The sequence below is a fragment of the Brassica napus genome, chromosome A1, assembly GCF_020379485.1.
Source record: "Brassica napus cultivar Da-Ae chromosome A1, Da-Ae, whole genome shotgun sequence".
Lineage (NCBI taxonomy): Eukaryota > Viridiplantae > Streptophyta > Magnoliopsida > Brassicales > Brassicaceae > Brassica > Brassica napus.
This window is the reverse complement of record NC_063434.1, coordinates 25881285-25902233: the sequence shown is the minus strand read 5'-3', so window position 1 is coordinate 25902233 and position 20949 is coordinate 25881285. Positions and strand designations below refer to the sequence as shown.

Genomic DNA, 20949 nt, shown 5'->3' with positions numbered 1-20949 from the left:
ATAATGCTAATTCAATATGCTAAACTCCAAGAAAAACTTGATTTCTTTTTCAAAAAAAATAAAATAAAAAAATTGATTGATTTATTGTCGTAGGAAAACGATGTAAGGCATCAATCATAGTAGATGATAAATGGCATAGAGAAGGAACAATATGATAAATCAAAGAAAAAGGTGCTTTTGCAAAATTCCTCAAGGAATAATTATGAAATGAATAGTAACAAAGATAATTAATTAACGAGAAATTCCATGTGAATTCCTTTAACACTGGTGGGGTTCTATCCTATCCCTTTCTCTTCACGTCAAAATATTAAAAATGGCATTGCCACACAGTCTCATTCGCTCTTAAGTTTATCATGTGCACACATGGCATTGCATGTAGATCTCTATATAAATCAAAGCCTTTTCTTTTCTTTGCACAACCCAATCATTATTTATTGTTCAACACTCAAGAAGAGCTTTTGAGCGACTCAAAAATATCTTTAAACTATAACTGAATAAAAAAGAACAGACTGCATAAGAAAATCAGCGATTAATGATTTAAACGTTACTGATGTGATGCCATCCCTATGAATGTGTATTTGTAGTTGTAGGGACAAACTTATACGAATGGAACTTAGGGAACATGTGAGAGAATTGAAGGGATAAGTATTACGAATGAGCTTTATATAAAGTATACACCATATCGTGGAGTTTTCAAGTGATGATATGTGGATCTTTTCAAATGATCTAGATGGGTACCAATATCCTAATGTTTTAGTTTTTTTTTCTTCATCATTGTACTAACTTATCCTCTCGAATAATTGCTTCGTGATGCATTCATGACCATGACATGACCAATGACCCACTTCGTCGTTAATGAAGGAGAGAGGGGGAGGGGGGGGGAAAGCAGTCGAACCTGATGGGCTTACCAAGGGCTAAAACTAGAAATACAATATATATGGTTTTGATGACTAGTTTTGGGCCAGTTGTATTGATAAGGAATCTAATAGAGACTCTGAGAAAACAACACAAATTTTCTCAAAACATATGGATAATGGATTTGACATAAAAAAAATGGGGGAGAGAGGTTCGAACTCTCGATCTCAGGATCACTCAGAAGCTATGAGAACTACGCGCTAGCCAACTGCGCCACCACCCCAGATGGCCTTGTCATTCAAAACTAAACTTTTTGTCTTATTGTCATGCTCTTTTTGGAGTCTAATCCACAATATCTAAGAGCAACTCCAATGGTTAGAGCCTATTATGGGCTCTAATGAATAATTTAATAATTAATTGTGTGATTTGAAAATTTAGAACCTTTGTTAGTGTAATTAATTTTTCTCATGGTCCAATGGGAGAACCTCTTAGAGTTTCTTAAATTTTTTTTTTTCTAAAGGGTGAAAACATATCATATAAGAAGGCTATTCAGTTAAAAAGGCTATTCAGTTATGTATGAAGAGACACGCAGACAAGAGACAGACAGACAAACCTTGTTGCCTGTTGAAGAGCTTCAAAGCTGGAAACACGTCTCAGAATTGCTAAGACAGAGAAAAAGAACAAGAATGAGAGGGCTTTTGAATATGTATACTAATAAGAGAAGAAAACATATACATTATGTTGTAAGATCTTTGTACTTGTTTTTTACCTGTGTCTTTCCTTTGAGAGGAAACATCTCTTAGTCTTATGGCAGTAAAAATGTCAGGTGTAAATACATAAACACAGCAGTTAATACGGTCACTGACCTGAGTTTCCAAGATTAAAGAAAAACATTAGAATCAAATCTTGGAGATGATAAAAATCTGAGTCATCTCAGTGATATGTACATACAAAAGTTTCGGGTTTCTCGGTGTAATGAAGCAGCTCATTAGTAACTGGATCTGCCACCAGTTCTCCAAATTGGCTTGCTGATTCAGGAGAGACCTGAAAAATCAAAACACAGAAAGCAAACTTTGATTAAACAAAAACACAAGAAACAAAGCAAGATTAATCTTATGCTCAATGGCAGACCTTGATCACAAGAAGAGTTCCAATTCCACCATATTTCCTATGAGCTTCTGTGTAGTAAAAGCATCAAAGAGTAAGAATGATCTTCAAAACCAAGAGAATCTGTAGAAACCCAGAAACAAAGATCAGAGGCTGCACAAATGAGCCACTGATACTTGAAAAAGGAGGGGAGAGAGTTTTCAAAAACAAACCAATGTTGGATTTCAATAGCCAGATAAGGTAACAATGACCAATTCAAGAGACATAGATATATATACCTCAACGATGACCCTCTCGGTTATATATTAGATCCCGTATATTAGATAAAAATAAGAGGAAACACGGGGGAAGAAAGGCAGTTATATATTCAAACAAATCGGGAAATTGCGTGCCAAGTTGGAGTTGTAATCTATTTCTTTCAAGTTGTGAGAATTAATTAGTTATTTCCTTCAAAACAGTTTGTATCATTTAAAATTGATCTATGTTCGGCGCAATGGTGTAATAATATGACAAAATGAAATCGAGACCATATATAAACATTCATAATAACCACTACTCCGCTCGCTTCATACATGTCATAAAACTAACTGAGGTGGAATCCAACTCAAGACTTTCAAGGTCCAAGGACTACTTTTGTTTCGGTTTTAAATTTTTTGGGTTGTGTGGAATACAATTTGCACCTACCTACGATATTAAGTATTTCAGCTGAATAACGTTTTCATCTTGGCAGATGTCAGTAAACCTACCGTAATATTTAATCTTAAAGATCAATATATAATCTAAACAATGATCACTAAACTTTACAGTTTTCATATTCAGAAAACAATTTTGTTAATAATAATACGATCAAAGATATCATAATTACTATTAATGCTTTAATAGTGCCACCCGTATTCTGAATGGTAGTTATTTATTTGATTAAAAAAGATATGTTTGACAGAAAGGAAACAAACAATTACAAAAAAAAATTGTTTGTTAAAAGGTAAGAAATAGGGAGAAATTAAAAAGATTAATTAACTATAAAAAACATAAAACTGAGATAAATGCAATGAGCAGACGCTGACCCATCTTTCCTCGCAAGGGTCTATAAAGGACCCAATGCTACTCTTTCCTTCTCCCATCAAACTCGGATTAATCAATCAAACTGTGTGAGATACATTGTAACAACAGAGAGAGGTTTAAACAACAAAGAAAAAAAAAATGGGCAGATGGGCAATCGCAGTACACGGTGGCGCCGGAATCGACCCTAACCTTCCCGTCGAAAGACAAGAACAGGCCAAACAGCTTTTGACTCGCTGTCTCAAACCTAGGCATAGCAGCTTTACGCTCCAATGTCTCCGCCATTGACGTCGTTGAGCTCGTCGTACGTATCTCCCTTGTCTCATAATATTATTTCACCTCTCTTTCGATATTTGATTTATGTTTTTTTTTTTGGTTATAACGATTTATTTTAAACAGGTGAGAGAATTGGAGACAGATCCTCTGTTTAACTCAGGCCGTGGATCTGCTTTGACGGAGAATGGAACGGTTGAGATGGAAGCGAGCATTATGGACGGTACGAAGAGACGATGCGGCGCCGTTTCGGGGATCACCACCGTGAAGAACCCGATATCTCTTGCTCGTCTCGTCATGGACAAATCTCCCCACTCTTACCTTGCTTTCTCCGGCGCGGAGGAGTTCGCCCGCAAACAGGTATTTTACTCTTTTACCCCTCCACCTTTTTAATTCTTAACCGCTCGGTTTAAGTTCCCCGCGTTAACCGAAATCGATTTGGTTTTTGTTAGGGAGTTGAAACGGTGGACAACGAGTACTTCGTCACGGAAGACAACGTGGGGATGCTCAAGCTGGCCAAAGAAGCCAACTCCATCTTGGTATATAAAATTTGACTTAATCTCCACCGTTTCATTTATTCACCGCACGTGACTTTAATCGTGTGGTCAGTGTTCTTTTCTTACAACTTTTTATTCGTTTGTTTGTTTCCAGTTTGATTACCGGGTCCCACTGATAGGATGCGCCGGCGCCGCCGTAAACGACAGTCCACTCCAGATGAACGGACTTCCGATCAGCATTTACGCGCCGGAGACAGTAGGATGCGTGGTGGTGGACAGAGAAGGAAGGTGCGCCGCCGGGACATCAACCGGTGGTCTGATGAACAAGATGATGGGAAGGATAGGAGACTCGCCGCTGATAGGAGCAGGGACGTATGCGTCTGAGCTTTGCGGAGTTTCGTGCACCGGAGAAGGAGAAGCCATCATAAGGTCGACGCTGGCGCGTGACGTGTCGGCTGTTATGGAGTACAAAGGAGTTGGGCTACAGAGGCGGTTGATTACGTCATCAAGCATCGGCTCGACGAAGGGTTCGCTGGACTCATTGCCGTGTCGAATAAAGGAGAGTGGTTTGTGGGTTTAACTCTAATGGGATGTTCAGAGATGTGCAACTGAGGATGGGTTCATGGAAGTTGCTATGTGGGAATGAGATGGCTCTTGTAGTTCCATTATTAATATGTGGTTTCGATTTGTGAGTTTAATGTTTAAGACTTGTTGATTTGTCTCTCTGCTTCATGGGTAATAACAGTTCAGCTCACAAAATAGAAACTAAAAGTGGTAGTAGTTAGTACCTTTCTTGAATCCAACCTTCATGTACTTGTGGAGGCAGTCTCTGAAAGTTTCAAGCACTGCTCTTTCCTGCTCCATGTATGCATCTCTTTCAGGGAAAATTGTCTTGGTTTGGGGATCCACCTCGTCATTGTATTGAGCATCAATCAGTTGGATCAATCTTCCACAGGATTGTATGTCTTCTTCTTCCACAATACCGCTCTCAGACTCATTCCATAGCTCCTTATCATCAGGCTTTATGCATATGCTGTTCTTGTCTTGTAAACCTGATTGCAGCTCCAACACTGGGATGTTGACTGCTAATAGTCGATAGATTTTAAAGGAATACAGAATGGTAGAGCTAATATACCTGCATTGGCTGTAGCAGATTCAGATGCTGCTAAGAGAAGCGATCTTAGATCCCCCAAGTCTGGAACAAGTTTGGGAGTGGTACATCCTAGCCGTGACCTTTTCTTTCTAATGTCACAACAAAATGCAGTTGACAATAAGGTGAAGAAAGAGGAAATATCATTGTAGGAGGAAAGGCTAAAAGCGTACCTGTAAGGGAGTTTAGGAGAGCTATACATAGGGGACTCCAGAGAATCAAGAACGTAATTGTCAGGCATCGAACTTAAAGGAGCTGGACACGAATTCCACTGCTATTCCAGACAAAATGATAATGAGTATTAACAGTGCATACTTTCTGAAACAGGTAGAGTATAGTTCACTTGCCTCAGTAACAACTCTCTGTATCTTCTCCTCCTCCGTTATACCTGTAGGGAACTCTGAGGAGCACAAATCAAACTATCAGGAGTATTAAAGCCGACGTTGTGTCTGTTAGTAGCTCCTAGAGCACTGACATTCTCGCAGTTGATGCATTTACAGTTGTAAGAGCACAGAGCATTAGCTTGAAAGCATTCACAGTACTTCTTCAGGCACTTGGTTCTTTTGCATTTGCAGCCTCTCGAAAGCAGTCCATGTTTAGTATCAGCTGCAGCCTTATACTAGAATACAAAGCACAGATCATCCTCAGTTTCACAAAGTGGTAGGAGGACTTGAAGAACATACCTGCTTGTTAATTAGGAAGCTGGGAGGCTTTCCGTTGAATGCATTTGGATTACGATCTAGTAAATTCAAAACAGCTGCTTCTCTGAGGTAAGAGTTGTCAGTGTTGTTGTGACAATCAGCACAATCACAGTCGTTACATAACACTCCTGACGCAAAGCAGTCACAGTACCTAAATAACCAATCAGTTCAACATATCTCAAAGTGTTGTAATCTGAAGGAAACTCTCTAAAGCTTTTACTCAATTTCAACACAATACTAATTAGTCACTGAAGCTGAAACAAGCTTACAGTTTCAAGCATTTAGACTGCCTGCAGCGACATCGTTTCTGCTTCCTCCCTGTAACGCCTTCCTGATGATCTGTGTTGTTGTTACCTTCCCTCTCTCCGCTTCAAAATTAGAGAGCAATCAAGAAATCAAGATAGTGTTTTAGCACAAGATTCTGAATCATCCATCAAGCAACTTAGTTCTTAATAGATAGTGATCGATCTAACATCTTCTGGATTGAAAGAAGTTCACAATACCGAGAGGTCATCGGAGGGAAAGAGAGATAACTCTAGTTTGGTGAAAACGAGCTCTCTAGGGCTCTTCTCTGACGCGGCGGCGAAGTTATCAATCGATTTTGGGGTGTGACGATTTGAGCGTGATCGGCGGAACGATGATCCAGAGTTTTTCCCGGAAACCAAACGGTTTTTTTTTTTCCTGGAAAATGAATTTTCAAAATGGAGAGAGAGAGAGAGAGAGAGAATGATTTTGGAGGGAACGAGGGGCAGTAGTAGTATAGGACGATGAGATATTTTATTTGTTTTACATTTAAGGTGATTTTCCAAATTCAATTTTTTATTCAAAGCTACAAAACTTTCAATTTGCCATACTATTAACATTTTATTTTTATATATGAATAGAATTTCCGTCGGAGTTCTCTCTCTCTTATCTCTTCAAAATCTTTTAGAGAGAGAGAACAACTTCAGTTGCTCGATCGCTTTGCTAGAGCTTCTTTTCCGGCATCGGTGCATCCGGCCGGTTTTTTGTTCCGACAACGTACTTGTCCTTCGCTGGTCTGTCGGTTTTGACTCCGGCGTCCTTACCTTTCTTTTTGGAATGGACGGCTGGCTACTGTTTCCGTGTCACACCTTTCTTGGTGTTGACGGCAGCTCTCCACCGGGATCTTCCCGGTTAGTTCGATCTGCGGTTCTCGCTGCTCTTCCGCTCGATTGACTCTCCTTACTAAACCTCGGCTGTTCTTTCATTTTCTGAGTGAGGCTTATTCATCTCCGGGCTCTCCTTTATCTTTAAAGATGACTAGAGTTTATTGGAAAATTGATGGTGTATGGCTCGATTGAAGTCGATTGTTATCTCCTCTGAATCGTGGATCTGGTGGGCGATTTAGCTCTGTGAAAACTGATCAGTTGATCGGGTTTTCATCGATTTGCATCCGCTGTCGGTGGATCTCCATCGCGCCGCTTCTCTTTCGCCGGAGGAAGTGCGTCGGTCGAGTCTTGACGCGTGTCCATTGACTGCAGGGCAGTCGAACACGTGGTGGACTTACTCGACAACTTCCCCTACGGGTTTCTCCTATGGGCCTTTGGTCTATAGTTTTAATGTAAACTAGATTTTGACCCGCGCTTTCAAAACGCGGGATCGTTTCTTTTTAAAATTTCATTTAAATTAATAAATATTTGTCGAATTTATATTTTAATAGATTTTTTATTTGTTTATAGTCAAATTTTATAATATTGTCTTCTTTATTTTTTAATTATTATTAAAATAAAATGTTTGTCCTATATTATCCTACGTAGATCCGGTTGGTTTGTTCGAAGGTGTGGGTATGAATAGGAAATCGGTGTTGCCTATTTATAATATTGATCAGATTCAAAGCGAGGTGTTAAGTTTTAGGAGAAACTTGGGGAGAAAGTTGGGAGATCTTCTCTTTAAAATCGAATCTCTCTATATTTTAATATTAGTTTTTGGAAACCATGTCAAACAGTTAAAATATTTTTCTGCGTGTTCTTCAAATTAGGGGATCTTCTTTTTATTTTATTTGATTTCGTAAATCTTTGAGTACAAAATAGAATTTAAAACGACTTAACGGGCTTAAAAACGAAAATATAAGTAGCAAATTGGTTGGGCTTTTCATTTTCGAAAAACATTTAAAATAATTTAAAAAACAATATAAAAAAAGAATGGAATGTTTTATAATTAATAGGAAAATTTAGGGGCAGATTTATAAGAAGTATTCTACTTTAATAATATAGATTTGAGCCTTCTATTTGGGCCTTATGTTTGTACTGTGTAGGGCTTTGCCCATTTAGGCTCTGATCCATAAATAAAATTTCCAGATGTCAAAAAAAAAAAAGAAATTTTTTTTTTTTTTAGCTCAAACTTCGTACTTTCCATTAACCAAGATCATTACGCATAACGTTTATCATTCATTATCCACAAAAGAGTTTATCTAATTTGGCACAACAGAATAATATAAATGAGGAGCATTTAATACTCTGAAAAGACACAGCTTCCTTACTAATTCTGTTTGACACTCTGTTACATCCTCCTCTACCTTGAAAAGCCACCTTGTGACCCATCTCCTATCTTTGAGAGCATTAGACTTATATCTTGCATGTGATCCATGGATCATAGGCCCAACTATCTCTTCAGATGAAGTGTTAGTACACTCAAACACAATGCGATTCCTTCTCTGCAAGACAAGTGTTGAGAACTTAGAACAGTCGCTCACCGCAACTACACATTACTACAGAACCTAAAAACAATGACAGCAACATTAAAGCGTTTCAACTACTTGTCTTTCATTAACTCTCCTCTGCTCCACAACTCCAATCGTCATCGTCTTCCTCGATTCTTCCAGCCACCTAACCATCTCTTCTGTAAATTTTGTTTTCTCCGAATCTTCCCGGTAACTATGATCTGGCTGTTCTTTTGTTCGGTTTGGAAGCGTGTTTCTGACGCATGTTACATGTTCGACGAAATGTCTTAAAGATTCTTGCTTTCCGTTATTTTTGATCTGAATTAATTATTGAAATTTTTAGCAACACGCCTAGGAATAAATAATACAGTCTTATATTCATTTATTTGGATCTGTTGTCTGAACATCACTTTGTTGATTGATTATATTTATATGTAATCAATGATGCAGCTTCACAGTGTGGTTCACTCATGGAAGTGTTTAAAGCAGCTTTTTCGGAAGGGTCTAATGCCTCTGATAGGATAGCTATTAAAGCCGATGGAAAGAGTTACTCTTATAGCCAGCTTACATCTTCTGCCTTTACAATCTCTAAGTTGTTCCACAAGGAAGATACTAAAAATGTATATATGGTGATCTGTTTGAATTTTTGTTGCTATTTCTACTTGTAACCTATCCCAATTTGTTTTATTTTCTTTATTTAAATTATCTTTTCTTTGCATTGTCCTTAGGGAGGTGAAAGTAGGAGGTGTGATGGGTTTGGTAGTCTACAAGGAGCTAGAGTTGGAATTGTGGCGAAACCATCAGCTGAGTTTGTTGCAGGAGTACTTGGGACTTGGTTTAGTGGTGGCGTGGCAGTTCCACTTGCACTCAGCTATCCAGAGGCTGAACTCTTATATGTCATGAATAATTCGGTAATATGAAAATCTTTTTGCCTTGCTATTTTTCGTATGGTTTAAATTTATTGTTCACTTTGCTTGAGATTTTGAGCCTACCTGCTAGTTGTAGTCCTTGCTCAGTAGAAAGGTACTTGAATGGTTAGGTTTTCTTGGTTGGCTCTGTCTTGTACCACATTCAAGCTTAGCAAAATGAGTTTGTTTTTTGTGCTACTGTTAACGCTGTGAATATACGTGTTCACATTTTCTAGGGCTATAATCTTGTTGTCTTTGGTTTATAGGACATATCTGTGTTGTTGAGCACGGAGGACCATAGTGAAACACAATGTGATTCCTTCTCTGCAAGATTATGTGTTGAAAAATCTATTTTGCTTCCTATTTTTAGTGTGGCTTGGATTCATTGTTTACTTTGCTTGAGATTTTGTAGTCCTTTCTACAGAGATGATCAGCTTTAACACATTCATGTTTTAAAATCAGGACATTTTTGTTAGCTTGTTGTCTTTGGTTTCTAGGATATATCTGTGTTATTGAGCACGGAGGACCACAGTGAAACTATGAAAACTATAGCAGCAAAGAGTGACGCTAGATTTCATCTGATTCCCCCTGTTGTTAACTCAACTTCGGAAACTATTACTCACAATCAGTTTCAAGATGACAGCTTTGAAGGAGAAGATAAACTTCTAGGTAAGATGGTATATACTTGATATGGGAACTATATTTAAGGCTGTTGTTTTAATATTTGCTACCATACATTCAAGCATCACTGTTCTGTCTATTTCTTTGCAGATGATCCAGCATTGATCGTGTACACTAGTGGTACAACTGGTAAACCAAAAGGAGTTGTCCATACCCACAAAAGCATCAACTCCCAGGTATATATATTCAATCCTCCATATATAACTCATGTCATGTTTAAAACCACTCAACCCTGCATTAGGATGTGTTGGCATATACTGAACTGTTAGCAATTGTGATCTCTTCTGGGCACTAGTGGGTAAACGAAATGATGATGTAACTTAGAAGCTTGTAAATGTGTGCAGGTTATAATGCTAACTGAAGCTTGGGAGTACACATCTGCTGATCACTTTCTCCACTGCCTCCCACTACATCATGTTCATGGTCTTTTCAATGCTTTGTTTGCCCCTCTTTACGCCCGGTCTTCGGTAATTTATATATCCATATATGCTTCCGTTACCTCTTTCAAAATAACAAGCTGGTGATTGATGTTTTGCTTTCCTCCTTGAAGGTTGAGTTTTTGCCCAAGTTTAGTGTTAGTGGAATCTGGCGCAGATGGCGTGAATCATATCCGTTGAATGATGAGAAAACCAACGACGCCATAACTGTATTCACTGGAGTAAGTCTTTCTTGTTCTTACTTTTATTCCTTAAACATGCTCTAGCAAAAATGTTGTGTAACATCATATAAGATAGTCTTGTTGGCTGTTTTGATCAGTTTCTTATCAAGATTTAGGTTGAGATAGATATATAATAAATTAGCTTTTTCAATTAGTATAAAAAAAGTGAATGTTGTGATATACAGGTTCCAACCATGTATACTCGGTTGATACAAGGTTATGAAGCAATGGATCAAGAAACGAGAGAGTCTAGCGCTTTTGCTGCGCAGAAGCTTCGCCTAATGGTAAGCAACCAAACATCTGAGAAGCGCATCATAATCCTTAGACATATCCTTAGAAGTGCTTACATGTTTGGTAATGAAATACATTTTTTTCAGATGTCTGGCTCCTCTGCTCTTCCTAGGCCGGTCTTGCATCAGTGGGAAAGTATCACCGGTCATCGTCTTTTGGAACGATATGGCATGACTGAGGTAATTAGCTTTTCCTGTCTCTCCTAGGTTCCTTTAAAAAAATAACTGTTCTTAGTAGTTCAATCTGATTAATTTGGATTTTGATTGATATTTTATAGTTTGTAATGGCAATATCAAACCCCTTACGTGGTGCACGGAAGGCAGGTACCGTCGGTAAACCACTTCCCGGTGTTGAGGTCAGTAAGATCTTTTAACCAATGTCACACAGCTAAGGTACTAATGTTCAGATACGTTATAGGCTAAGATTGAACAAGATGAAAACGATACGGATGGAGTGGGTGAGATCTGTATAAAGAGCCCATCTTTGTTCAAGGAGTACTGGAATCTTCCACAAGTTACTAAAGAATCATTCACGGAAGATGGATACTTCAAGACCGGGGATGCTGGTCGAGTTGATGAGGATGGACATTACGTGATTCTCGGACGTAAGCAGAAACATTCAAACATACAATTTATGAGTTGCTTTGTGTTTCTTTCTCTTTGAGACATGTTCTCTTATCTGGTGCTGTCGGATCAGGTACTAGCGCTGATATTATGAAGGTTGGAGGTTACAAGTTGTCTGCTTTAGAAATCGAATCAACCCTACTCGAGGTAACATCAAACATCCATTTGAGTTTTAGATATAACTAAACAGAGAGGACTTGATCATAAACTGGAATCTATGAGTGTTGTGTTATGCAGCACCCAACGGTTGCAGAGTGTTGCGTGTTGGGGTTGCCAGACAAAGACTATGGGGAAGCGGTTACAGCGATAATTGTAGCAGAGACTGGAGCAAAGAGGAAAAGAGAAGAAGAGTCAAAACCTGTGATGACCTTAGAAGAACTCTGCGGTTGGGCTAAAGACAAACTTGCTCCTTACAAGGTAGTGTCTTTACAAAAACTGACCAAGCTAAGATAAAATATTCACCATCTTACCGATACTTTTTATTTTCTTTTTCTAGCTACCAACCCGTTTGCTGATATGGGAGAGCTTGCCTCGCAACGCCATGGGAAAGGTAACTAAAGAGCCTTTTTTTTACTGAATGAGATTGTGTTGTTTGATGTAAATAAGAATCATTCTCATACTTTTGAGTTTGCAGGTGAACAAAAAAGAGCTAAAGAAATCTCTGGATCATCAGGAGTAGATTCTCAGACAAACATGGATCTCTTTATCTGCTTCTTTGTTCTTTGATTGTAATACACATTTGCATTAAATTAATATATATATCCTTTATATATTATGTTGTTGACTTAAACAAGGTCAGGGAATCAAGACCAAACTATTTGGAAATAAATCTTAATTTATTTATTTATATGATTCTGTACTTTGCTCATAATCATGAAGAACGAGTTAGAAAAGGATTGGCGTTGACCAGTGTCTTCTGATTCCGACATGCGACCGTTTAGTTTAAAATAGGCGACGTTGGCCAATCAGGTAATCACAAACGCAATAACGCAAAGGGTATAAATGGTAATTAATAATAACTAATCTATACTATTATATTCAACGGAGTTTTATCCTCAATTCGCATCGAAGATCGAAACATGGAAGACTCAACGATCCTAAACACCACAACGTATCTAGAAGCGTTGGCGCAAGGAAACGGTTTAAGCGAGATAGAGGTTTTAATCTTACAAGGCTTAGAACTCATCCATGTCGGAAAAGGAATCATACGATGTAAACTACTCGTCACGGATCGCGTCGCGGTATAAAAAAAAGATATTTAATCCTTTTTGTTTCTACCATTGGTGAATTTTAGTATATGAATGAAGAGATGATGATCATGTGATTCTCAGGGAGATGATGGAACTTGGCACGCCGGAGCTATTACGGCGGTGATGGATGCGATCGGTGCTGCTTCTGTCTACTCCACCGGCGATGGACTCCATTCTTCTGTTGATCTCAACGCTTCGTTTTATTCAGCGGCCAAGATTCATGTTCGTATTCTCTGTCCTTTTGTTTCTCACGTGTTGTTAATTAACATTGTTGCATGGTAAGAAAAAAAAAACATTGTTGCCTGGTAAATAGTAGATTAGATAAGATAAAGATGAAAAAAGTTACTAACTTGCAATATAAATATGTTTTATAATGAATTTTACTAACCAAAATAAAGTCAGTTTATGGTTATGACAACATTCTTGCTATGATCCTCTAAAACTTACAAAAACGATCATTTAGAAACAAAATTTTAAGTGGTGTTAAAAAAAAAAAAATTAATATAGATAAGGATAAATGTGCAGGAAAAAGTAGAGGTAGAAGCACGAGTGAAGGGGACCAATGGAAGGCTAAAATCATCTATGATTGAGATTAGAAGAGAAAGAGATGGAGAACTCATAGCCACAGGAAGGTTGTGGATGGCTCCACTTGTACTCAAAGCCAAACACACTGCTTCTTCTAATCTTAGTAAGCTTTGAATTATTATTTATTTTTTTCTCAAATTTAAACTTACTATTTAAACATAATTACCATTTTGAATAATCGAGTTAGCCAACTTAGGCATACACACCAGTAGTGGCTTCTCTAAGGAATAAACACACCTACTAAGATAATCCTCACTTTCCTAAATCCAAATCCAAATATATATAACTATAATTACATGCATACAAATATATTAGATTATATAACACACACCATGAATCTTTAGTTTAATTTAACAGCTTCTTCTTGTTCTTCTCCTCTCACACCATTAACCTTATCATTCCTCAACTGGTCCATCGTGGGACCATACGACCAGCTACACACTATGTAATAAATGACATTAACGAAGCTCAAGATGGCTAAAACCCAATAGTAATAATCATAATGACCCTTGTTGATATTATCTTCAATCCAGCTCTCTCCACCCTTCTTTGAGCTATTCTTGACCACATTGAGGATCACACTAGCCAATATATTAGCCACTGCCATTCCTAGACCAAACAAGGCAGCAGCAATGCTCGACATGCTTTTAGGAAACTCGGTATAGAAAAACTCCGTCTGTCCTATCCCGGTTAAGGCCTCTGCCAAACCGTGAAGCACATACTGCGGTACGAGCCACATCGCTGAGATGTTCACTGTCGCGTTGGCGTTGTTTGCAAGTCCTTGGCTTATTGCGGTTCTTCTTCGGTAATGCTCAACAGTTGCGGAAACCGCCATTGCTAGGAAGGATATGAATAGACCTAACCCCATTCTGATCTTGACATTGATTCTAACCGGTTTGCCTCGGATCTTGGAAGCTAATGGGAGGATTGCACGGTCGTAGAGAACCACCCATGAGATCAAGGCTATGATTGTGAACATGCCAAAAGATCCAGGTGGGATTTTGAAGGTTGAATGGTCGCTCAAACGTCTATCCATGGAGTTAGCTTGAAGCAACTGAAACGAGTTCTGGCTCACGTTTATAGACATCATTATCCCCGTGGACCATACCGGTATCACCTTGACCAAAGCCTTGAGTTCCTCAACTTGGTCCGTTGTACAGAGCCTCCATGGGTTTAAGGCCAAACCATCAGCACCAATGTCTTCCTCACGGTTTCTTATGACACAAGCTTTATTCAGAAACCTAAAAAATTGCAACACTTTGTCAAAACTCCTTAAACCAAAAAAAAAAAAAAAAACTCCTTAAACCAATCCAGAACGATATAAAATTTATTCTGACATAAAAAATCCAACAAATATATATATATATATATATATATATATATATAAATTAATTTTATATTACCTCAATTTATCACTTGGAGCTTTAAGTTCAGAATCGTTCAGGTGGTAATAACAGCCATAAGAGTCATTATGAACCGGTAATACTAAGTTCCTGTTCACGTAAGCAGCAACAGCCACTTGAGCTAAACCAGTGAACAGACTCTTGGTCGCTTTGCGTTTAACATAGAGAGGAGACGCGAAAACAAACACGATACTCGCCAGTAGCATGAGAATCGCTGGGACTCCAAACCCTATTCGCCATCCCAAGTGATCTTGAATGTAAACAATGACAGTGAAAGCGATCAAGACAGCAACCGATGAAGAAGCGTAGTACCAACCAAAGAAACTCTCAAGAACCCTCTCGTTCTTGGGATTCTCTTTGTTGTCTAATTGATCAGCACCAAAGGCTAGAGAACACGGCCTGATTCCACCAGATCCAATCGATATAAGGCCAAACGCGAAATACAAAAGAGCCAACTGAGAAGATGTCGCTGCGGTAGAACTGCACTTGGTTACGGTAGATGCTACACACGGTGATGGCTTCACTTGTGGTAACATCGCCGTTAGCCATAGAACCATCATCCCCTGTAACGTTCAATTCAAAAAATTCATTAACAAAGAGTTTATATTATCAAGTACTCAAAAACATTATTTCATGTATATGTGATTTACATTATTAGCATGACAACTTAGTAAAACATGTTATGTTCATTTCTTTCGTAAAATCTGTAGATGTCTTTACAGAAAAATACTTCCAAGGGCAAGAATCCAAATTTAAGGAACATATTGCTCTCTATGAAAATGATTGAACGAGGTGAATGATTGCTATAGATTTTTAAAATCAATTGATATCACGATTTACATTTTTCTCAAGTGGATGACTCACTATCAGAATTCACACACAATTCGCCAGAGAAGTCAGAAGGCCACCACAACCACAAGGTTAGCAACCATAATTTTATAAAAATAAATAAATTGATGATAATGATACTTATATTCTTTATGGATATTTAAGACTTGTTGTGATATAATCACATGGACATTTCAGAATACCTGGCTTTTTGTCTTAATTTTACCGACTTTGATATATATACGATTTAATTTTGTGGAAACAAGCACTAAAAAAATAAATCGCTTTAGTTTCATTTATTGGACAGCAATTTCAGGGAGGCACATGCAACATGTGGGAAATTTTGACTCTTTACGGAAAGAGGCTTCTTCTACAAAAGCATAATCATAGCTCTTAAAATAGAAAATTTACTGAACATATATATATATATATAACCTTAGTGTTGTATACTTCAACAAATAAACAGCTATTAGTGATTCAGGAAATGATACTAAATATAAAATATTCCCTGAAATTTACCAGCTGGTAAAAACAAATTACCCTACCGAGAGTTTTAATAAATAAAGAATTACTTTTAGAAAAACCTCGTACCATTTAATTCCAAGAACCTTAATTATATGATTGTTAGATTTTATTGAATTGTCGACGCAAAGTAAAGTCCAATTATTGGTTTACATCTTTCACCCAAATCAATCTAAACCGAAAATCCCGGTTTGTGATTTCCAAATTTACTATAAAAACAATAACCTGAAATCCCCTCAGTACTATTGACAAGAAACACGTATAAACAAACCTTTTACAAACCCGAAGGACAAGATGTAAATTAATGTAAATCAAACCGGAAAACAGATCGGATTAAACCGGAAAATGAGAAGAACCATAAACCGGTTCTTGAACTGAAAATATTTTGAGCGGCGGTGAAGTTTAATTACCAGGAAACTGGAGAGAGAGGCAATGGAGATGGTGAGAAAGCGACCCAAATAAGAATCTGAGAGAAAAGCTCCAACGAGAGGCATGAAGTTAGTAGCAGCGACCCACATGAACAACACGTTTTGTCCTTTCACAAGTCCTAATCCGTAATCACTCATCAGATAAAGAATCATGTTCTGTAACAATCCATAGCTCGCCACTTTCTCGAACCCCTCGTTTGCTTTATCCACCAAGAACAACAGGAAGAAGACATTTAGAGAACAAGAAGCGATCCAATGACAAGAAGACAGAGAGAGATGCAATGTTTTTTATTACCAATGATGAAGGGCATAGTGAGAAGTCCACCCTTTGGTCTTATGATTCTGGGTTGAAGCATCATCTCCTTTGACTCTGTTTGATCTGGAGGGTTCTCCATTGTTACTACCTTTCAGCCGAGAGAGAGAGAGAAGAAGATCTTTGTCTTTGTGTGAGAGCTTTTGAGTTAATGCGATCTTATGGTTCAGTTTAGACAGCTAGGAATCTCTGTTTCTGCGACGAGTGCGCGCAATAATAAATGGGAGATACAAAATATATTTTTTTCAAGGCAAATTAAATTGAATTATTATAATTATGGGACCTACAGAAAAAGATATTATATCAATTCATCGAAATATTTTTTTAAAAAATATGTATGGGGTTTCATTCTTCGTATATCTAGCTAAATTCAGGCTGAAACAAAAATGCCAGGAAAACACAAGTATTTTACAAAAAACATTGAAAATTATAATAATGTGGGTACATGTTTGTATATATTTTCATCATAAAAAACAGTATAAGTTACATCTAACTTCCAATGTTCCTTAATCCATGTTATCACGTCAAAAATAAATAAAAGAGACGTCAAAACACACTAACCAGAGAGAGTTAGCAAAGAGAAGAAAAAAAGAACGAACAGAGTGTATTTAAATATATACCTACGATAACTAAGTCTTTTTTTTTGTCATTATAGAGTTTTGAAAAAACATAGCACCATCAAAAGATGAGAGGAGGATCAATGTAGCTAATCAAAATAGATAAAACCAAAAAACAACACTCCAGTAGGAGAAAAGAAAACCAGAGATAAAGAGACCCAGAGAAAGCGTAAGCTCTACGTGAGCCCTTCATGCTGATGCTTCCTGGCCAATCTGGGTAGCTAACCATGCAGGACCATTCCTAGCGACGTACGATTGATACCTTTGATCTCTTGTCACACTTACTGCAATTAAATTGGCAATGAGGTTACACGAGCTTGTGACATAGCTGATCTTGGCATCTCTGATGGAATAGATCGCCGATAGGGCATGAGAGACAGGCTGGAAATGACCAAAACAAAGAAGTGGATGATCCATTGCCTTTTTAACCTCAAGAGCTGAGAATTCAAAAACCACTTTCTTAAATTTCAGATCACTCATGGCTTCAGCTGCCCAATGTAGAGCCATAACGTTGGCTTGCTGCAGCGAACTCACATTAGCAAAGGCTCTTCTACTGTGAAGTAAAACAATTCCTCTTGTATCTCGCACCACCCAAGCAGCTCCCGCTATTGAAGAACCTTCATCCAATGAGGAGCCCACGTTACATTTCAAGAAAGAGGCTGGCGGCTTCTGCCATTTCTCTGGAACAGAACCCCTGAACATTGCCGAATACTCTTCAGTAGGGAGATTATCATGCAGATTAAGCCACACCGCCGTATCCTCCATAGCTCTACGGAGAATGATTGCAGGGTCTGGGGTCACACGTTCATAGCAAAAACCATTCCTTGCTTTCCACATGTGCCAAAGGATCCATGGAAAGGAAAGGCGCAAACAAGGTCCAATTGCCGTGTTTTTGCTGCACCTAATAAGATAATGCAGGTTGAGGAAGACAGAGTTCTGAGACCAGCCAGCAGAAGGCAGAGGAAACCTTGACTTGTCCCAAACTTCTTTCGCAGTTTTACAGTGGAAGAGAACATGACATATCGTTTCTGAACCTTGGCCACACACAGAGCAGACTGGATTCACTTGGATACCACGTGTTTGAAGACGAGCCTTAACTGCTAGAGCCCCCGAATTCACTCTCCATAAGAAATGCTTTAACTTGGGAGGAGCTTTTGTTTTCCAGAGGTTACTCCATAGTTGTCTCTCCAATGGGGGCTGAGCATTGATTTGCTGGTTATCAAGTTCAAGCATAGAATCAATAAGCTTATACCCGCTCTTAACATCATATCTACCGTTCTTAGAAAAACCCCATATTAGCTTATCAGCACGAGAGAGATTGATCTTCGTATTTAACACCAAGTTAACGTCTTCTTCATCAATAAGTTGACGTACTAAGTTATGGTCCCAAGTCCCTGTCTGATCATCAATCAAATCCGAAACTCGCAATGTGAGATCAACAATAGCATCCTGATGATAACGGGGAGGACGAGGAACTGAAGAAAGCAACCAATTGTCCAGCCAAACTCTGGATTCTTCACCATTGCCAATCTCTTGAAGCAAACCTTGTTTCATCAGATCTCTCCCATGAAGCATACTACGCCAAGCAAAAGAAGGTCTCACGCCCACGCCACAGTCAAGGAAGGATGAACGACTAAAGTAGCGTTGTCTGAGCAACCGAGACAATAAGGAATTAGGCTCCGACCAAACTCTCCATGCCTGTTTGGCTAGTAAGGACTGATTAAACTTCTCAATATCTTTGAAACCCAACCCTCCCAGCTCTTTCTCTTTACATAGCTTCTGCCACGCCACCCAAGGAATCTTTTTTCTGTTATTTCCGCTACTCCACCAAAACTCAATCATTACACTGGTAAGCTTCGTACAAACGTCCTTAGGAAGCTTGAAACAGGACATCGCGTACACTGGAAGAGCTAAGCACACTGATTTCAACAAAATCTCCTTTCCACCTTGCGAGAGAGCCTTGGAAAACCAGCCTCGAAGACGACCTTGCAGCTTCTCCCGAATGAAACTTAAGAGTCTGATCTTAGAACCACTAAAACACTCTGGAAGACCCAGATAGGATCCTTCTCCACCTTCCTGATCAATCCCGAGAATTCCTTTCACCTCAGATTTAGTCACATCAGGTACCTTGGCGCCAAAGATAACTGAGGATTTAAGATGATTGACTACTTGACCCGACGCATCACCATAGAGCTTAAGACACGCCAAAATCTCCGCAGCTTCCTCTGAATTCGCTTTACAAAGCAGTAGACTGTCATCCGCAAACAGAAGGTGATGTATCGAAGGACAAGACTCAGTAAGACGAACACCATGAATACGACCAGCTTCTTCTGAGGAATTGAGAGAGCTCACCAAAGCTTCTGCGCAAAGAATAAACAGAAAAGGAGATAACGGGTCTCCTTGGCGAAGACCTCGTTCCGGTTTGATGTAGCCATGTGATTCACCGTTCAGTAAAACCGAGAAAGAGACTGAGTTAACACAAGCCATCACCCAGCGAATCCATATATGGTCGAACCCCATTTTCTCTAACAAAGTCTTAACAAAATTCCACTCGACTCTATCATACGCTTTCGACATGTCCGTCTTTATAGCCATCCAGCCTTCAGCGACTTTCTCCACTGTACGGAGTCCGTGGACCATCTCGTGGGCAATGATAATATTGTCGGAGATCTGCCGACCAGATACAAAAGCACCTTGGGTTTTCGAAATTATCTCAGGCAGGATCGATTTCAACCTACGATAACTAAGTCTACCATTACTTTTTTTTTTGCTTAGTCTAAAAGGTATTTGAGCCGAAACCCAACTAATCCCTTAACGGAGATAGTACCAGCGATTAGTTCGGTTCCAAATATTTATAATGTAAAATGTGGCTTTATCTTCGTCTGGTCAAGCAAGTAACAATTATTTCTGGCAGAACATGAATCTAAAACTAACAGATTTTTGTGTTAAAAAAAACTAACAGATTTACATTTTTCCTTAAATTTTTTTATTACCACCACTAGGTCTGGGCGTTTTTACCTCAACCCGAAGTACCTACCTAAATCCGAACTGAAAAAACTGAAACCAAATCCGAATTGTTATACAAAAATATCCGAACGGGACTTATGAGCTTAGTACTTTGGTGTTTGGTTATAATCCGAACCAAACCATAATCCGAACTAGGATCCGAAGATATCCGAAAATAGTTAAATATGTTAATGGTTTTATATATTTTAAGTTGATTTAGATATTTTAGATTATTCAAAATATTTTTTAAGTTTGTTTTAACTGTTATTTTGAATACTTTTTAGTTAATTTAGTTAATTTAACTAAATCTTAATTATATTTGTAAACAATTTATAAATTTTGAAATTCTTTTTGTCAATTTTTGAAGTTTAAAAAAATAGATTTTTGGAAGATTTTAAACAATAGTTACATCTGATCCGAACCGAACCCGGAAGGAACCGAACCGAACCCGGAAGGAACCGAACCGAACCCGATCCGATAATTAGGAAAACCCGAATGGTACTTCTGAGCATAA

At 38.4% G+C, this 20949-nt stretch overlaps 3 protein-coding genes, 1 long non-coding RNA gene and 2 pseudogenes across 7 annotated transcripts; 3 read left to right on the top strand and 3 right to left on the bottom strand.

The window, feature by feature from the left end:
- Positions 1–4646, top strand: part of LOC106348549 — a 39737-nt pseudogene extending 35091 nt beyond the window's left edge.
- Positions 1371–2261, bottom strand: LOC125577564. Its single transcript, XR_007315973.1, has 5 exons — positions 2241–2261; positions 1987–2085; positions 1807–1899; positions 1625–1721; positions 1371–1517 (listed from the first exon to the last, which is right to left on the bottom strand). It is a non-coding gene; the product is annotated as an uncharacterized LOC125577564 (long non-coding RNA).
- Positions 4557–6871, bottom strand: LOC106367719 (annotated as a pseudogene).
- Positions 6872–8130: 1259 nt separating this feature from the next.
- LOC106348567 (malonate--CoA ligase) lies at positions 8131–12330 on the top strand. Of its 3 annotated transcripts, none has more exons than XM_048738966.1 (15): positions 8131–8503; positions 8773–8951; positions 9051–9233; positions 9728–9899; positions 10002–10087; positions 10256–10378; positions 10462–10569; positions 10755–10853; positions 10947–11039; positions 11138–11215; positions 11278–11464; positions 11557–11630; positions 11721–11900; positions 11980–12033; positions 12118–12330. In XM_048738966.1, exons 1-15 carry the CDS (start codon positions 8389–8391, stop codon positions 12160–12162), a joined length of 1776 nt encoding a protein of 591 aa, XP_048594923.1. In that variant the 5' UTR covers positions 8131–8388; the 3' UTR covers positions 12163–12330. The 3 variants fall into 3 exon arrangements, with proteins under 3 accessions (XP_048594923.1, XP_048594924.1, XP_048594925.1); XM_048738967.1 differs by having other exon boundaries at positions 8133–8503; positions 8773–8942; XM_048738968.1 differs by lacking the exon at positions 8131–8503 and adding an exon at positions 8514–8532 and having other exon boundaries at positions 8773–8942.
- Positions 12331–12361: 31 nt separating this feature from the next.
- LOC106348584 lies at positions 12362–16050 on the top strand. Of its 2 annotated transcripts, XM_013788350.3 has the most exons (5): positions 12380–12724; positions 12815–12955; positions 13259–13421; positions 15574–15641; positions 15857–16050. In XM_013788350.3, the coding sequence occupies exons 1-5, from the start codon at positions 12563–12565 to the stop codon at positions 15944–15946; spliced, it is 624 nt and encodes a 207-aa protein (XP_013643804.2). In that variant the 5' UTR covers positions 12380–12562; the 3' UTR covers positions 15947–16050. The 2 variants fall into 2 exon arrangements, with proteins under 2 accessions (XP_022543578.1, XP_013643804.2); XM_022687857.2 differs by lacking the exons at positions 15574–15641; positions 15857–16050 and having other exon boundaries at positions 12362–12724; positions 13259–13526.
- Positions 13560–17053, bottom strand: LOC106348558 (protein NRT1/ PTR FAMILY 1.1). The gene is made up of 4 exons (XM_048738965.1): positions 16795–17053; positions 16482–16699; positions 14722–15284; positions 13560–14559 (listed from the first exon to the last, which is right to left on the bottom strand). The coding sequence occupies exons 1-4, from the start codon at positions 16892–16894 to the stop codon at positions 13659–13661; spliced, it is 1782 nt and encodes a 593-aa protein (XP_048594922.1). The 5' UTR covers positions 16895–17053; the 3' UTR covers positions 13560–13658.
- Between the last annotated feature and the right edge of the window lie 3896 nt (positions 17054–20949).

What these genes read in the sequence shown, in the direction of transcription:
- LOC106348567 (XM_048738966.1), top strand. Translation starts at nt 8,389, where the DNA reads ATGACAGCAACATTAAAGCGTTTCAACTACTTGTCTTTCATTAACTCT. An exon ending in GCCACCTAACCATCTCTTCT is followed by an intron (nt 8,504 to 8,772) that starts GTAAATTTTGTT and finishes TCAATGATGCAG; the next exon opens with CTTCACAGTGTGGTTCACTC. An exon ending in TATATGTCATGAATAATTCG is followed by an intron (nt 9,234 to 9,727) that starts GTAATATGAAAA and finishes TTTGGTTTCTAG; the next exon opens with GATATATCTGTGTTATTGAG.
- LOC106348584 (XM_013788350.3), top strand. Translation starts at nt 12,563, where the DNA reads ATGGAAGACTCAACGATCCTAAACACCACAACGTATCTAGAAGCGTTG. An exon ending in CACTGCTTCTTCTAATCTTA is followed by an intron (nt 13,422 to 15,573) that starts GTAAGCTTTGAA and finishes ATTTTTCTCAAG; the next exon opens with TGGATGACTCACTATCAGAA. An exon ending in AAGGCCACCACAACCACAAG is followed by an intron (nt 15,642 to 15,856) that starts GTTAGCAACCAT and finishes TTTATTGGACAG; the next exon opens with CAATTTCAGGGAGGCACATG.
- LOC106348558 (XM_048738965.1), bottom strand. Translation starts at nt 16,894, where the DNA reads ATGGAGAACCCTCCAGATCAAACAGAGTCAAAGGAGATGATGCTTCAA. An exon ending in CACTATGCCCTTCATCATTG is followed by an intron (nt 16,700 to 16,794) that starts GTAATAAAAAAC and finishes TGGTGGATAAAG; the next exon opens with CAAACGAGGGGTTCGAGAAA. An exon ending in GCTCCAAGTGATAAATTGAG is followed by an intron (nt 14,560 to 14,721) that starts GTAATATAAAAT and finishes GCAATTTTTTAG; the next exon opens with GTTTCTGAATAAAGCTTGTG.